Source organism: Chaetodon trifascialis, chromosome 24 (genome assembly GCF_039877785.1).
Source record: "Chaetodon trifascialis isolate fChaTrf1 chromosome 24, fChaTrf1.hap1, whole genome shotgun sequence".
Lineage (NCBI taxonomy): Eukaryota > Metazoa > Chordata > Actinopteri > Chaetodontiformes > Chaetodontidae > Chaetodon > Chaetodon trifascialis.
This window is the reverse complement of record NC_092079.1, coordinates 6,286,776-6,305,163: the sequence shown is the minus strand read 5'-3', so window position 1 is coordinate 6,305,163 and position 18,388 is coordinate 6,286,776. Positions and strand designations below refer to the sequence as shown.

Below are 18,388 nucleotides of genomic sequence, written 5' to 3'. Positions count from 1 at the left end.
CCTGCAAGAAAAATATTGAGTAGTAAAACAACGATATTCAGTGCTCAGCAATATTCCTCAGTATTGTTGCCAAGTTATCGTACGTCTCTGCCAGTTCAGTGTCAACAATAATCTCTTTGTTCCTTTGTTTTTGCCCCAGGCTGTTTATATCTGCAGTCCAAAACTATGAGTTACTAAATCCTGGTGGAGGTGTTTATGTTTTTGCTCATATCTCAGATTATAGGTGACGGCTCATGCTGAAAACACATGCTGCGGCCGAGCTTAACCCTGATAAATTAACACTTGTGCGAAAACAGAAAAATAGGCAACAGCCAAATGTCACCAGGATCACACAAACACACACACCGGCATCAACAATAACAATAATGAGAACAATAGTGATTAGAGGGGGCAGGGATTACCCTTAATCTGCAGTATCTATGTGTTTGTTTAAGGGGGTAGATATGCTCATTAAGCAGGAGTTAAAGCAGGATACCCTCCCTTCAGCTATACAATCTAATTCACGCTGACACCTCATTGCAGGGCTGTAATCTGCTTGTTGGGAGATTATAAAAAAAACAATCCAAGTGTGTGTTTGGGGGGGGTCTGATGGCTGGCACGGACAATGATCATGAAGATCACACGGAGAATTACTAACATAATTACCGAGATGATCTGATGAACAGATGTCTTCCTTCTGCTGACAGGCCCTTCACAGCCGAACGCAGTCAGCTACGAGGGCTTGTTGTTCAGCACCACCTCTGGTGCCTGCTGTTCGTCTCTGATTGTGATTTACGCCGAGGAGAAAAACTTTTTTCTTCCCAAGACGTGGGAAGAGTTGTGTGTGCTGGCTGCTGCAGTGGTGCAGAGTGAACCCGAGCAGCCAGATGATGGCAGCATTTGTGCAGCTTGTTGTCCCACTGAACCCTCTGACGCATTTGCTTTAGTCATTCCCTCTGTGAGATGGCTGCTTCTCATTCAGCATGAACATTTTGTAAATATGACGCAAAGTGCAGCATAGGCATAGAAGAAGTATCAGATCACAAACTAAGCAGGGTTGCCTCTCAGCCCCTCTCAGCTGTTTAAAAAAAAATAAAACAGCAAAAAGCTACATTTTCAAGAGATAATGACCATAATTATTACCAAATTTGGACACTGCTGGAGTGTTGGATGGGAGAATGAATGGTGAGGGATCCTGAAATAGGAAACACAAGGTTCCAGTTGGAGAGGAATACCCACAGGTTTAAAAATAGGCCACAACACCCCTTATATAACAAGTGGGACATCAGGGTTGTTTACAGTGTTTCTGCCTGAGAAATGAATGGTTGCAGCACAGCAATACGCAGCACATTCAAATCTCCATTAATCCAAACGGGCTCAACCGGCCTGTCAAAGACACTGTGAATAACCATGTATTAAGATGTACTTAAATATATCTTAATGGAGTAACATTTTGCTGCCTTAACCAGATAAACAAGCCTCAAGTCTGTGTCTTTGCATAACACTTTGCATGTCGCTGCACACCGTGCGGGATTTCGTGTTATTCAATGATCATTTCTGTTTCTACACGGGAGAGCTGTTTGGAAAGCAGGGGGCGGGGTTTGCCTGCCGTGAATTATATTGTCAGCCAATAGACGGGGTCGAAGCCGGGTGATGGACAGGCACGGCCCCTGCAGGACGCACCGCCCCCCTATGACTCTGTGTTTTAGTCTGTTTTTAGAGCAGCAGCGTCACATGATGTTTTTCTCCAGGATCGGATCAGTCCCTGGTCTGGTCCGGCTGCACTGTTGCTTCTACCGTGGCGCACAGCGGACGCAGCTATCGGTGTCTGCTATGGATTAGATGAAACGCCGTGTTACATTTAAAGTCTTATTTCGCTGAGTTGCGTCTTTTTAAGGGCTTTGCTTATCTGGAACTTGGGAAGTGAAGCGCGGAGAAATGGCAAGTCCTCCGGCGACCGGAGGACACCTGTTACCTAATGGGACGAATGGTGTGAAGAAGTGCGGATACCTGAGGAAGCAGAAACACGGACACCGGCGCTTCTTCGTGCTCCGGGAGCCGACGGAGCGCTGCCCGGCCCGGCTGGAGTATTATGAGAGCGAGAAGAAATGGAGAAACAAGTCCGCCGCGAAACGGGTCATAACTTTGGACTCCTGTCTGTGCGTAAACAAACGCGCCGACGCCAAACACAAGCACCTCATCGCCCTCTACACCAAGGACGAGTACTTCGCTGTGGCAGCGGACAACGAGCAGGAGCAGGAGAGCTGGTTCACGGTTTTGACTGATCTCATAGCCGAGGGGAAAGTGTACGACAGCCCCGCTTCCACCTCCTCTTTAGTGGGCTTTGAGGAGGCCAGCTACGGACTCATTGCTCCTGCATCAGCTGCCTATAAGGAGGTATGGCAGGTCAACTTGAAATCCAAAGGTTTGGGTCAAATCAAGAATCTCACTGGAGTGTACAGGCTGTGTTTATCCAGCCGGACCATCAGCTTTGTCAAACTGAACTCAGACACCGCTGCTGTCAGTTTACAGCTCATGAACATCCGGAGATGCGGCCACTCAGACAGCTTCTTCTTCATAGAGGTTGGCCGGTCGGCGGTCACTGGGCCCGGAGAGTTCTGGATGCAGGCGGAGGACTCAGTGGTGGCGCAGAACATTCATGAGACCATCCTCGAGGCCATGAAAGCCATGAAGGAGCTGTCTGAGTTCAGGCCGCGGAGCAAAAGCCAGTCTGCCAGCACTAACCCCATCTCTGTGCCCACACGACGCAACCTCAATAACCTCCCCCCCAGTCAGACGGGCCTGGTGAGGAGATCCAGAACAGATAGCATGGCAACCACGTCCCCAGGGAGAAAGTTCACATCCTGTCGGATAAGAACGGCCAGCGAGGGAGACGGAAGCGTGACCCGGCCTGTATCCATGTCCATATCTGTGAACGGGAGCCCCACCAGTCCAAACTCTGGGAATCACCTCAGCAGGTCCCATACCCTGAGCAGCGGGCGCACCTGCAGAATGCTTGAGTCCTCCTCCAACCTGCATCATAGCCAGTCCATGCCAGTGTCTAACTCCCCTCCGGCTGCCTCCAGCCCCATCAGCATGTCCCCCAGAGGGGGGACTAACGTCTGCACTCCTGACAAAGCCAGGCGGCCTTTCAGCTGCAGCACCTCCATCTCTGGCTCCCTCAGTGACACTGGCTTCATGCTGTGTGATGATTACAGCTCCAGCCCAGGTGACCCCAAATTCCTCCCCCTGACGCGCAGTGACACCCCTGACTCTCTGTCCAGCACGCCGCCATCCCGTGACATCAGCGACCCTTGTGGCTACATGATAATGGAGGGGGCCAATGGCAGCAAGTCTGGGGCTTGCTTGGAGGGTCTTGGATTGGATAAGGCTTACAGGAAGCGGACGCACTCCCTCACCACACCACGTCAACAGAGGGTGGTGGCACCACTGTCCTCTGCCTCCCTGGATGAGCACACACTCATGAGGATGGCGCACGGACAGAACTCTCACTCCGCCTCGCCCAAAGTGTGTTACCCAGAGGATTATGGAGACATTGAAATTGGTTCATCCAGGAGCTCCAGTAGTAACTTTGCAGATGATGGCTACATGCCCATGACACCAGGTGTAGCATCCCAGTCTGGCAAGGTAGACAACTATGTACCCATGAGCCCCATGTGTGTCTCAGCACCGAAGCAGATTGTGAACCCTAGGGTGCATCCTCAGGCGGCTGCCAGTGGCGGCTACAAGAACAACTCGCCCTGCAGCAGCTCCCTGGAGGACAACGGCTACATGAGAATGTGGTGTGGCTCGAAATCCTCCATGGAGAGCCCAGACAGGAATAGTGAATACATGAACATGTCACCTGGAAACCCACCTCCACTCCAGACCCCCCCTGATTACTACTTGGGCCTGATGGCTGGTGAACCTGCGTCAGTGAGGCCAGCCTATCAGGCCGGCTCCCTCACGCTTCCTGCTAAACTTCAGACCTCAAAGAATGAAGAAAGCAGCCAGTACGTGTTGATGAGCCCTCAGAGTTTGAGGCAGCGGTTGGGGGAGTCCGACTATTATTCAGTGATGCAGCCCAGTGCAGGTCAGACCTCGCCACTGAGCCCCTCAGTACCATCTCCAGTCAGACACGGCCGGGCGGAGACGCTGCCCTACAGAGGGAGGCTGGGCAGGCCTAACAGGCTATCCCTAGACACCCTGAGGACCCTGCCCAGCATGAATGAGCACCCCCTGCCTGGAGAACCCCGGAGCCCCGGGGAGTACATTAACATTGATTTCAGTGGCACCAGATTCTCGCAGCCCTCCATTGTATCTACAGAGAGCCAGTCTTCATCACTGGGTTCCAGCGGTGGGGGTCCGGGGAGGCCCTCTCTGACAGACTACATAAACCTGGAGCTGGGCTCACACTCACCCAAGGCGGCTAACACTCCCACTGAGCGCTTGGACACACTTCCAGAGTTATCAATGTGCCCCTGCTCAGAGGAGGATGGAGTGTACCATCTGGATGGTGAGAAAAGGTCTCAGGGCCTCTGCGATGAGCTGAAAAATGACTACACTGAGATGACGTTTGGGATGACCAGCTCACCTCCACAGCTTGTTCCCCAGATCACAGCAAGGTATTGTATCTGTGAATCATTTGATCATTTATTAGAATATTTTTCAATATTAAATGTTCTGCGAGATGGATCCCAGAAAAAGGCAACAGTAGTGATTCAGTCATTACAAAAACATGCTAACATTACTTTCAATGAACAAATGGCCATTTTTACTCAGTGAATAAATTAATGTTAAGTGTCAAATAGTCAACATTACCATCCTTTTATATCTTCATATTGATCACAAGGGATATGGTGTTAGCAAGAGGCAGATAAGGATTTTAAACTTTACTATATTTGGGATTTGAATTGTGCAAATCAAATAAATATTGTGGCAGTTCCTTTTTATTTTAAACCTTTAAAAGATTTATGGTCACTTTTTGTTCCAGTTTGAAAATAAAGGCTATTTGCTGACTAAATCTCATATTTTGAATACTTTTCTCCAGCAGCCAGAGCAGCAGAGAGAGGAGGCTCTCTCTGGAGGACCAGGGAGTCCCAGAAAGCATTGGGGTCTTCCTGCTTGGGGCCACCTCTTCTTCCACAGTGGGCCCCGACTACTCTGCCAAGGTGATCCGGGCCAATCCGCAGGGACGTCGGCGCCACAGCTCGGAGACCTTCTCCTCTACCGCCACGGTGACGCCAGTCTTCCCCTCTTTCGCTCGCAGCGACACAGTCAAGAGGCACAGCTCGGTGGAGAACATCTCATCCCGGAGCAGTGAGGGCTCTGACGAGGAATACGGCAGCCCGGTGAACCGGCAGAGCTCGGCCGGCTGCCCGAACAGACTGAACTACATTGCCTTGAACCTGCTGGACAACAGGGACATGGAGAAATGCGAGGACCTGGCTGGTTTCAAGCCCACCAGCAGCTGCAAAGGGGGTATCAATGGATTACACAGCACACCATATGTCTGTTTGGGATTCAAGGAGACTGCAACCACTGCCAAAGGTGAGCGAGGCAGATGTCAGATGTGTTACTGCTAAATAATGCATCTAAACTTTCAACTTAAGTCCTGCAGGTGTTATTGTTTTAAAGGAGGGGGTGAAGGGTTTCAGAATGTGAAAGGTAGCTTTTTTAAATCAAAAATGACCAAAGCTGTTTGGTTTTACGGTTACAGATGGACGAGAAAAACAACAAAGATGAAGGCAAACTTGCGTTTTCTCAAGATTCAAATTCAAACTGGCCTCGTGGATTTCAAAGTACATAAGTAGGTGGTGCTGATGTGGCCTTCAGGTGCTGCTCTCAAGCTCCTACTTCTCAGTGCTTTCAAATCCTGCAGCATGAATAATGTTTTGTGGCAACATTTGCAGTTTAACATCAGAGAGCCAGTCTCAAAATAAAGAGGAGTGGCCTCTGGCTTTTATTGCAATCAATCATGCTTTTACTGTTTTTTTATTTTTTTAAATCGTTCATATGTGGTCATCCCAACATTTCCCACAACATGTGAACGCAGCACAAGGCTGCCATGAAACGTGACCAGGCTGAGAGCTCTGAAGTAAACAAGCACCATGACTGAGCAGGACGCTGCCTCGCTGCTACTGTTGTGGGCAGCAGATACTAAAAATACACGAGCAGAATTCGGGATTCCACCAACGCTTATTATGAATGGAAGTTGTTTGCACAGAAAAGAGAGACTAGAGATTCATTATGAACCATCAGACACAAGTACACAGTAAATATGAATGTATTAAATAGTTCATTATCAAGTCTATAAAATTGGTTTGCTGTGCTTTGTTAATAGCAGTAATGCTGCAGTAGGTAATACCACAGTGACAGGTAAGGCCGCGGGCATTTCCGGCTGTTGTTTTTCAGTTGGGTAGGCTTTAGGATGTGTTGCACATCAATGTGACCTCCACAGACCCCTTATTCCCACCATTCCACAATCAATACAGTGTCCCAGAATATCCCAGTGGACAAACTAAAGCTGTGGCGTGGGACAGCAGACGGCGTAAACAAAGAGGACAGGGACAGCGGCGTGTTGACATTAAGTTTGTCTGTCCCCTCATCGTTCATTGGGCACAGTGAGCTCACATGCATTTAGCAGTACATGGGGGGGGGGGGGGGCTGCACGCTGACATGTGAGGCCCAGCACAAGTGGATATGTGTTTGTGTGTGTGTGTCCTTGTAGGCAGTGAGGGAAAACAGCAAAGTGGGCGAGTTGCTATGCGGCCATCAGGTAACTGGATGTCACGGTCCGCATTCCTGGCAGAGCGGGTTTGAAAAGTTGCTGTGAGAGGGGCTTGTTTTTGTCCCCAGGCTCCAGGCCATTTGAATAGAAAGTGGCTTTTATTTCACCATAAGGCCCCTGTTTGTGGAGAGAGAAGTTATATTAGGTTTCATTTTTTAACGCACCGAATGGAGAAATGCTATGTGTTGTTATTTGCGCGGCCAGTGATATCCCTGAATTTACGTTTCTTTACATTTCCAACTGTGTGACATCTTTGGCGGTGACATGTGGATGACTGAAGTCAAATAGTTGTTTTTCAGTGAAACAGGCAGTAAAGTGAGTTAATGACGGTCTGCTGCGTCCTTTCAGATATTTGATTTGCAGCTGAGTGACTACCAACAACATGTGCTCGCTTGTTTGTTTTCATCTGAGGTGTGTTGGTGTGCACGTGTTTTGCACTCATGTTTTTGGTGGAGTACAGATATTTTTATGGTGCTAATAAAGCTCGTTGAATGGGACTTACGAGGGAAAGGGAGGGAAAAGACTCAAGCACATACATGTGGACTCAAGCACGTACGCATGCAGGGCAGTCGGGGGTGTTTTTTTCTCTCAGGGATGTTTTTTTTTTTTTTCCAGTGGTGTTGCCTGCATCCGTGAACACTTGGCAGAGATGTGCAGTGAGAGAGAGAGTAGCCTGTTTTGTTTTCCAGTGCTGCTTGCCTGCCTGTTTGTGGGAGAGCAAATGGATGCATGCATAATGGGGCAGGATGGCACGTGCACTCGTGCCCTTCTGCCTCATTAGGTTGTTCACTTAGCAGAAGTAAGACAAGAGGAAGGGGGGGGAGCACAGCCTAGTATGCTCAGTGGAAAAAGGAGGGGAGGGGCTTGAGCTTTTTAAAGCAACAAACAAACTCATTGGTGAGGCCAACTTCAACCAAGGTGCATTCTGGGAGTGCAGGACCCAGGATGGCAGACCTGATGGCTTGTTTACTGAACAGTCCCTCCCACTGCTGTGTGTCCAAGTGGGGTGAAGGAGGTCAAAGTGGGCTACGGGGGAGGGGGTTGGCGTGGGCCCCACTGACGGACGGCTTTGATTTCGTGTTTATCAGGACGTCACGCTGGGCCCCCACACCATGTGCCATACTGACCCAAAAGTCTGTCGGTTTTCCTCTGCGCCTTGACGCAGATTAGTTTAGTTTCCCCTCTCAGTGGAACGGAGTTTGCCTGGAATGAAAACCTGTTGACTTTCCGGTCAGGGTAACGCCATGCTGGAGGAACATGTGGCTGTTTGTCAGGATCAAAGTACTCAACCAATCAGCCCCAACGGCTCCTTGGAATTTAGCGTTTACCCCCAGACTCACATGACGCCCCCCTTATTAAGAAGTGTGACTGAAACTGCTTCTAGTAAACAAAACCCCAAAGTCATAAACTTTTGACAGCTGGATCTGTTGTTTTGGTGCTCCACCTGGACTCAGCTGGGGTGTCTTAATGCCTGGCATAAGGGTCAGGTGTTTGTTTACATCGTGTTTTGGCAGCGGACCAGCCCATGTGACTCTGAGGTGGTGTTTACCTCTGCCCTAACCCAAGCCGCTCGCCTCCTCTCGCAGCCCTGGCTAGCCGCAGCTCAGCCAGGTGGATGTTCTGTACCAGACCCAGATTAGCCAAGTCAGCCGTCTCTGTTTCCACCTCTTCATCTGACTAATACCTTTATCTGACGGCGTCAACCAACTCCTGCTTCCTAATGGCGATTTGAGAAGCTTGATTTGCACTGTGAGATGATTCTACTGACAGTTTAGCTTATATATCACTTTGCAGGTGTATTCATTCGATTGCTTTGTATGAGGAGTGGTCATCATCATTTCACCATCAGGCATCATGTAGGGTAGAAAAGAATTGAGAGAAGGAGGGGGAAAAATCATAAGGGGTCTTCAAGACAGGAGCAGCCCTGCTGTGATGCCCCGAGTCCCTCCTGAGTGCTAGTGGCAGATGGCCACTCTCTGGAGGGCAAGTGTGTGAGAGAGTGTGTGTCGCGTTTGGCGAAAAAGGGGGTGGAACGGGGGGTTAAACACCTGTCACTCCACCTCAGCACACATGCAAGCACACCGATGCCTACAGTAGCACGTAAACACATACATACCACTATATATCTCATGGACACACACACACATCCCCTCCTACTCCTCCTACTCACTATCCCTCTGCTAATGACAGCCCACCATCTGCCGCACCCACAGCCTGCAGAGAATATGACCATCAGCATCATGCGTGTGTGTGTGCGTCTGTGTAATTCATCGGCCAGATTAGAAGCATTCGTGTCCATCGACTCAAATCCCGCTTCCTCTTAACGTCATCCAGTCCGTAGTATTGCGAGTGATGTCATCGCAGACATGATGTATCGGGCAGATCCAAATGCAGCCAGAGCACGTTACGTATATCTGTGTTACTTACACTTCCTGTTTGCTCTGATCTTAGAGGGTGCAGCGAGCGAAAGAGGTCTGGCTGCACAGCCATGCATCCCTAACTGGCTCTGAGCATGCTCAGTCCATGCGGCTGTCCTAACAAGGTGTGCATTGACACACAGAGGGAAGAGGGAATCGGAGATGAGGTTTATTCTCAAAACTAAATGCTTCCCCTCACTTTTAAATTAGATCTGAAATCATTAATTGATGAGTTGATCGGCATAGAAATAAAGGATTATGCAGCTACTTTGATAATCTCTTACTAATTTATGACAAATATCCTCCAGAACCAGCTTGTCTTTGTCTTATGTCACTGACTTCCAGGCCTCCTGTGGCTCACAGGATAAATATGAGGGATTCATGAAATGCATTATGGGATAGGTGAAGAAAAAAACACTTAATTTCAATTCTTATCTAAAATCTTAGAGGTGTAGCTGCTTTGTCCTAAGAGGCAGCAATCCTAAAAATTGTAAAACAGCGTGACAGTAAACTGAAAATGTTCAGGTTCTGGGAAGTTGGTCGGACACAAAAAGCCTTTTAAAGACAATCTTGGGCTGGAGGAAATGATCACGTGCATTTTTTAATATTTTATGACACTGTAGAGATCAAATCAGCAGAGGAATCAGTCATGAAAATTAGTTGCTTTTCATTTTGGCTCTCTGCTGCTCTCACACACACACACACACACACACACACACACACACACACACACACACACACACACACACACACACACACACACACTGAGGCATTTGCATAATTGCATTGATACCACTTTTTCCACGGCTGGAACTTTGGCCAACATCATGACTTAGTGGCACCCACGTGTCTCTATTTTGATTGTCGGCGTGCCCCATTTTGTTCTGGCATTTGTGGAATTACTCGTAAAGGTGACACCTGGTTCTACCCATCAGCCTGATTGTCCAATCCATTGTTGCTGCCTCCCAGCACCCTGGCTCAGACACACACGCACAAGTTCTTGAATAGTTTATTTACATCCGCATCAAACCTGCACTTAAGCCGATATCCTGCAAAAATCACAAAGCAGTGCAAATAGCCCAGGCAGGAAATCCAGAAATGCCGTGTTACTTGATATATAGAGAACAAACATGCACATGTAACACCGCAGGCTCTTGTGTCAGAGTTTCCAGGCAGCGTGTGTGTGTTTGTCTGTGTGTGTGTGTGTCATGGCACAGGGAGGAGGGGGGCTAAACTAGGCCGGGATGTTCCAGACAGAAGCGCTAGCTGCTAGATAACTGCGTGGCCAGCGTTCCCCACATTTATCCAGCCACGGCTCCAGATGAGATTACAGCCTCTGCAGGCCAGATTAGACGGCCAGGGGTAGATGAGCGAGAGCCAGTGGCTACTCCACGGACGGCATCTGGGTAATACGTAATGCAAGGTGTGGGCATTTGTTGGCTTTAGCCTGTCCAAATTTGAGTTTATCATAATTGAGCACTAAAATCAACAAATCTATTAGGAAATTGGCTAGAAAATCATATCCGGGCAGCACTGGAGACAAATGTTGCCTCACATCAGCCAAACATGCATGTCAGTTATCCCTGAGTCTTTATCCACCAGTGAATTCTGTGATACGTGGACTCATTTCAGGATTCAGTGACATCCCTCATGTTCTCCACTACCCTTCATCGTTCTGCTTTTGTCATTCTAAAATAGAATTAAGGTCGTGTTTTTTCGAGGCTGTTGCTATATGTGTGCGTTGGGTGATTGCTCCGAAAGTGGCAACTTTTCAGGGGCTAAGAAAACCAGCCTTGCTTTCAGCCTGACCGCTGCGCATTTTTGAGGTTATCCGGCGTCTTTTTAAAGAGTTTCATCAAGACTTGCACTGATAGAAGTCTCCCTGCCCAAAGACAACCATGTAATCCTTGTGTGGTTTGATGACACTCGACTGCTGCGAGGATATTGTCCCCCTGGAATCTAGTGTTTTAGCACCTCTAAAGCTCATTTCTTTCATCCCGTATCTCCTTTCTTGTACACACATTGAGTTGTGCAGCGTTCTCCTCAGGCATAAACTGCTGGCCTCCAGCTGCCGAAGCTTCCGGTTGACCCAGCGCCCCTCCCTCCTCCTGACCACTTCTCTGCTTTCAAGTCAATGCTTCCTTCTTTATGCTAGCAACCCCTCCTCTGCACACACAGTGGCTTTCAACACATGAAAAACGCCTCAAAAGCCAACATAATTATCGATATCTGTTGCAATATACATGCAACCACAGCTCTCTGAATGTACATCAGAGATGCATCAGCTACTGTACTGCTAGCTGGTCCTCCTCTGCTCAGTGTGTGTCCATAGCAACACGGCAGCGCGACAGGAGACCCCCACCCCCATCATTCTACATCCCAGATTATGTAATTACGGCCATTGCCGACCAGCCTCCCTCTCCCAGCCTCCCCCCGCCGTCCTTCAAGCGCCTCCTGGGCAAAACAGCTGGTGTGTTAAGAAACGACACACACCATCAAACCACAACATGACAGAACTAGGATGGAGCGGAGGGGTGACCAGTCCAGGTGGAGCAAAGTGAGCTGCAGAGGCCGGCTGCCATTGGCAGGATAATGCCGCATGCATGTGCAGACACACAAACCCTCCCACACGCACAAACACATTAAGGCCATAACGAACCAAAATGATTTCAAACTGTCGTCATTAGACACATAATACAAATAAAGCAATCAGGTTTACACAATCCAAATCCCCTGTCTTTAGCATGTGTGTGCAGCACTCGCTGTTCTTGTTATTCAAGCTGTTTTCCCCAGTGTCTCCTTGTTATTGTGGCACAAAAACACAGCCTAATCTAAGTCTGTAAATGAGTTCATGCTGTACAGTATGAGGCTGTTCTCTCCGACCTCTCATGTCGCTGTCTGAAAGGTCGGAATTGTTGGCACAGGTGTTGTTTGTGGGAAAATAATGAGACTACAAACCGGGGTTTGTTCACTTTAAGAAAAAAAAAAAACAATCCAACAAATGAAACCAATCATCTGCAATGAAAGGGGCTCTTCAAACATCCCGACTCACACGTTTCTTCCTCATGTGCAAGAGTTGTTTCTACATTTGCTGCGGCTTTATTCAAGTTCTATGTAAAGACTGTATTTAGAATTTTGGATTGAATTACCCACACAAGCTTTGACCACTAGCAGCAGCATGTGCAGTGTGCAAAAAATATAAACAATAAACAACAAATGAACTGGTCACCTCAGACCACATTGAATGGAATCAGAACTCGTCTGTTTACACAAAACGTCATTGTGCAGCATTAAGTCTCCGTGTGTGTGTCATGATTGTTGGCTCTGAGCTGGTTCAGTGGAATTTATGCATCACATCCGTGTTTTTTACATGTTAAATGTGCCTGACAGTTGAATGTAAATGGACACAAATGCTTAACTTAAGAAGAGACTAACTCCCTTTTTTCCTCTCTCCTGTCTCTTTCAGACTGAAGAAGTCCTCTATCCTCTGATTTGGCGTCTTCACCGACCTGCTGCTCGTAAAAAAACAACAAAAAAAAACAACTTTGCCCTTCCGCTGGGCACTGTGGCTCTAAAAGACTGTCAGGACCCTCAGCGACACACACACACACACACACACACACACACACACACACACACACACACACACACACACACACACACACACACACACACACTCGCACACTTCTTAGGAAACAAGCAGGTCACCATCTATGCATGTCATGAATTTGCCGAAGGCGGGACAGGTGTGATTGCGTGTGTGGGTTGATGTGTGTGTTGTGTGTTGGTGCGCCACACGTTCCCTGTTCCTCTCAGAGGCCATTTCTCCTCTGACCCAAATTTTGGCGCAAGCACAGACGCAAAGATAGTCAGACAATAACAAAACTCTAATGGTACCCAGATACTATTTATTTACTTGAGGGTAGTTTAATGGCTGCCTGTATGCGTGCGAGTGTGTTTCTGAGACAAAGTACGACCAACTGGTATGTCAGCAAACAACGAAAACCTACTTTAGAAATGGCCCCGGGCGCGAGGACACCATGGTACACTGAGTATATAACTATATTTAGATTAGATATTTTATTTATTTTTGGAAAATGAATGTCTGATGAGACCTACACAATGCCTTAATGTCTATATTGTCCTTATGTTTTCTATGAAATAAGAGATAAATATTCTATTTCAGTATGTATGTTTGGACCTACATCTCTATATTGTTATTCTGTTGTGGAACGTAAAAAGCCTAGATTACTGTTGAAAAATATTATTTCACAAATGTACAGTACAGTGGGGCTGCTTGAGATCTGATCTATCGTATTGATATTAAAGTATTTTCTTAATTACTAATTTCTTATTTATTCTAACCTAGTTTATTTTTTTGTCCACTCAAAGCGCTGGACTTAAAGAAATATATTTCTAAATGTCTTTAAGAGTTATGCATGTCTTTATAACTCATCTCAGACCCCGTAACACCAGGCATCTGAATGCACTGTACCTCCCACAGTTCCTCAGTCACTTGAGCCTGAAAACCTCACACACTCCTACCTTCAAACCTACGGCCTGCTGCTCAGCTCCATGCAGGCCGCTCCTGCTGTGATATCATTAGACGGTGTCTAGTCGAGGTGTCAATGGAGGGGTGGAGCCGCTGAATGGCGTCGAGGTCGGGCCACAGCCGAGACAGTTTTCCGGTTAACGAGTGAAGGCTGAAGTGAGGGGGGAAAGGGGCCGCCAGTGTCAGCAGTGCTGGACAAGCATTGAGGGGAGGAGGGCTCTGCAACTCAGAAAAAGTAGAAGAAGTAAGGTCATCGGCCACATCTGGCGCTATCATGGAGGCTCACTGGAGAACCAGCTGTCTGAAATAAAGAACTGTATTGCAGACAGCATAAAAAAGTTTGATCTGGCTATGAGTTATGCAACATTACAAGTTAAAGAAACACTTAACTATATAACCATCTTACAGCTAAGCTCACGGGATAAAGCTCAATGCTAGAACACAGTCTATTATATTGCAGCATGTGTCTCATGTGTGCTAATATTAGCTACCATCAGCTGCTGCCTGGCATTAGCTAGCATGAGCTAAAGCTAGCAAATAAAGTGAGCTCTGTAACTTTTGCAGAGCAAAATTTTAGGATAATGCTAACATGTAGTGTAACATTCGTGGACAAGTTGAGAAGAATTTTAAAAAGCAAAAACAGTAATGTTAGGTACACAGCAATATCTACAGTAGCTAAAGTTTGTTAACGTTGGCTAACATAAGCAACCATGAGGTACTGGTCATACAAAGGCTGTAGCTACAGTGTATTTATTGCTGATAAATTCAAGCTTTCATTTGTTAACATTATTTAAGTTATATGGTATTGTTTTAATCTGAGAAAACTTGATTCATTACACTTATTACAAGAAAATTAAAGAGCTTTGAACCTCCAAAATGGCTGCCAGGCGGTGTGTTAACTCTATCTGACACCCTGACACTGTGGTCTTTGCATTGTCCACTGTGCCGACTCCAACTGGCTCACAACCCCTTCAGTGTACAGTAGATTGTAACACTTTTAACCATGTCTGAATGTATTGCTGAGCTGGTGGGAACGCCACAGAAACACAATGTGGGAACTGGTTTTGACAGAGTCTAATATTGGAGCTGTACCACGCTTTGTGGAGTTATTTATCTTATGAGTCTTGAATGTGTATATTGTGTACATAGAAAGAGTTTAACTAAAAAAAAAATCTATTGAAAATACATAGAGAACTTAGATTTTACCTATGTTGCAATGATATTCCTGTGTAAAGACTTTGGCTACCGATTTTTAAAAAGGGGACAAGGTTTTTGCTTTGGGGCTGTACAGTGTATTGTATGCTCTTCTCCCTCACAGTCTCTGTGGCTATATGACAAAAAAAAATACTCTGTCTATTTTATTATAGAGATCTCTTTGCCTTGTTGACACACTTTACCTAATGGCATATGCAATAGTGACATGAATACAATCTAGTTTACAACCGTGGAACCAAATGTAACATTGCATCGATTTTTTTTTCTTTTCGTGACGAGCAGAAGCTGTTTTGCTCCTTGTGCGTTTCTCTTTCTGCCAAGTGTTTTGTTTTTGTCGCCGAGAACTTTGTTCTTGACATGTCTCAAAGCGCTTTCCCCATTTCTGTGTCCATGGACAAGCTCTTCTTTTACAGATTGATCTGGATTGACTCAGTCTGAATGTGTCGTCGTCTTCCATTGTACATAATTCAGTATACTGTTTATTGTGATGCTCACGAGAGATGATTATAATGATTTATAAATTCTGGTAGTTGAGTATTGCTTTTGTCTGTATTGATTATGGATAGCAACCTACAGAAATAAATGAATTTATTTAAAGAGGTACAACTTTGTCTTCATTTTTTATTTCCATAAGTAATATGTTATGTTGCCTAAATTACATTAAGTATGCTCTGGGGGGGGGGTTGGACAAAAAAATTATCTATACCTCAGAATTGCTTCAAAGCAAGACTACGTAACTATTTGAGAAAATGGCAAATTCAAAAAGGTAGTACAACATGAGAGAAGGGTTGAGAGAAGAGTCACCAAAATGAATCCGAATGTCGGCACTAATATACTAATATATAAATACGCTACAGCACTAATATTAGCCACCATATAAACTGGTTGGGACACCAGTTCAAGTAAAGTTGCAGCATTGAAACCCCTGAGTGTTTTCCATTCATGAGTTCAACTTTTAATTTGTCATGAGAAAAATGTGTTATTTTGTCTTTCAAACTTTATGTAATGTGGCTTTAATTAGGTTTTCTCCTGCAGACTTGAATTTAATATCAGGTAGATATAATAAACTTTATTTGGAGAGTGCCTTTCATACAAGAACTGTAGTTCAAAGTGCTTTTCAACAAAAAAAATATGTAAAATAAGATGGAGAATAAAAATCAATTTATGTCAATAGGATAAAACCAAAACATATGAAAATAGAAGAATTAAATATGATGTTATCAATTTCATTAGCCTAAAGTGTGGGTAAACAGATTTATGAATGGATCTGTCCTCCTCTAAACCACTAATTATAAACCTCACGAGACTCCAAATCCCATCCTGCACCTCTTCTTCTCCCCAGCTCCCTGGAACATCATGCATTTGGCACCAAGTCTAATAGCTTCCTGACTGTGTGTCAAGAGAGGAGGATATCCTGCCTCCGTCCTGTGAGGAGTAAGGAGCTTGAACTCTCCAGTCCAGACCCTTTCTCTCTCAGTGTTTTATTTCAGACGGAAGCCAGCGCAGGAAGCCCATACTGAGCCGATGACTTCCTGCCAAGCCACGTCTCCAGAAAAAAAAAACTGTAGTGAAAGTCAGGAGGTCAGCAGGTTCAAAACACAGAGTAAAGATAAGATCAGATAATCCTTTATTAGTCTCACAGCCGGGAACTTTGCAGTGTAACAGCAGTAAAGGTGATAGTGTAACAGTAAGTTGCGTCAGCAAAAAAAAAAAGCAAGTAACCAATAGAACAAGGAGAGCAGAAAGTAATAATAATTACTAATAATTTCTCTACAGATCTCGTTTTTTCAGATTAAAGGAAGAGTATGTAACTTTTGAAATCACATTAAGCAATAAATACACCCTCACTACAGCCTAGGTATGACCATTATGGGAGTGAATGTTAGCCAACGTTAGCAACCTTCAGACACATATTGCTGATTGTCTGATTCCTGCTGAAGACTGCTGAGCTAAACTAAGACGACTGCCTGGTTCCAGATAACTTGACACAGACATTATGGTGGTGTCAACGTTCTCATCTCTCACTGAAAAAGCTAGCTAATAGTTCTCTTTATGCTCTTAAGGGAAATTATAAATGTGCATTTTCACAATTTCACCAAAAAAACATTTACCTGAGAGACGGGTCATGCCTGTCTGATGATTGGAAGGATTCAATGATGTTTTGTCACTTTACTTCGCTACAAATCGAACGCGAGTTGGAGCAAGTCCTCCCAGTATTTCTGTTGCTTCATGAGCGTGACGTTATCCTTGTTATTCTTGCTTCAATCAAACTGGGAGCCTTTTCATAAAACTTGTTGCGTGATGGGAATTTTTTTCTTCATGTTAATGGTGGTTTGGTCATATTGTGAACTTTTCCTCCTTTGCAATAGCTGCATGAGTTCAATAAAACACTTGATTCATGTGATGACAGAATACATTTTTTTTTTAAATTTAGAAATATTCAAAATCTACACAGTTGATTTCTCACCTCAAAAAGTAAATTTAGCGGTGAAAACAAAACCACTAATATAGTAAAAATAAACAACCCTTACCCTGCTGGTTGTTGTGACCTTTCCACGCGTTGTACTGTGCGACACAGTAGGTGAGATGGACTGGTCTGATGCACACTGGAGATTTTCACTGCCTCTGAGACCTGGCCAGTGAAACAAAAGGTTCAAATTTACACTTGGTCAAAAAGGTGCAGACATGGGAGATGAGGAAAACTTCTCCAATGGGGAAATCAGGCTAGAGAGCAAGAGACTGAAACACAGGTAGGGGGTCATAAAAGGCAGGACTAAAGCAAGAGGAGAAAATGGATGGACCGCCAAGGTAAAAGCACAATAGATAATCTGAAAACCCAGAAAAACTGGGAATGCATGAGAGCTGGCTGGCATTAATGCTACTGGGCTGATGGGGAAGTGGGAACAGGTGTGCATCAAAGTGGGGAAGGTCGGGTGGTGGGCAATGAGAGGAACACAGGCATGACTGCAGGACAGGTGGCAGAATCTGAAACAACAGGAGAGTTTGGACATGGCGTACGAAAAGGCAGACGAGGAAAATGTGAGACTGGGACTGGCTGACATTGGGACTTATTTGCAGATGAAGCAGAAAGTGAGCAGGCGACCACGACTCTCATTCTACACATATCGATTCAATTCGTCGTCCTGGGTCTCACCCAGCACGTCTGTGAAAACACCGAATCTATAATTAGGAAAACTATCACACACTCACAATGTGATTATAATGCAGCTTTTACATTATTTACGGGCGTCACTTCATCAAGTTTCCATCTCTCCAGCACAAATACAAAATGAACACACATGTACAAGCAGCCACTGAGGGCACACCCCTAGCTGGTGTGTATTAATTAGCAGTATGACACTGTCAGCTCTGCTCTGCTGCCAGGCAGAAACCAGCCTTACATAAGAACCCACCACCAAGCCACCAGGAGGGACA

At 45.8% G+C, this 18,388-nt stretch overlaps 1 protein-coding gene across 2 annotated transcripts; it reads left to right on the top strand.

The window, feature by feature from the left end:
• Positions 1–1,686: 1,686 nt before the first annotated feature.
• Positions 1,687–14,123, top strand: LOC139352103 (insulin receptor substrate 2-like). 2 transcript variants are annotated; one of them, XM_070994160.1, is made up of 3 exons: positions 1,687–4,604; positions 5,030–5,529; positions 12,653–14,123. In XM_070994160.1, exons 1-3 carry the CDS (start codon positions 1,918–1,920, stop codon positions 12,655–12,657), a joined length of 3,192 nt encoding a protein of 1,063 aa, XP_070850261.1. In that variant the 5' UTR covers positions 1,687–1,917; the 3' UTR covers positions 12,658–14,123. The 2 variants fall into 2 exon arrangements, with proteins under 2 accessions (XP_070850261.1, XP_070850262.1); XM_070994161.1 differs by having other exon boundaries at positions 1,712–4,604; positions 5,033–5,529.
• Positions 14,124–18,388: the final 4,265 nt, after the last annotated feature.

Excerpts from the sequence above, each read along its gene's own strand:
- LOC139352103 (XM_070994160.1), top strand. The coding sequence starts at position 1,918 with ATGGCAAGTCCTCCGGCGACCGGAGGACACCTGTTACCTAATGGGACG. Across the intron at positions 4,605-5,029 it reads GTTCCCCAGATCACAGCAAG|CAGCCAGAGCAGCAGAGAGA; the intron begins GTATTGTATCTG and ends ACTTTTCTCCAG.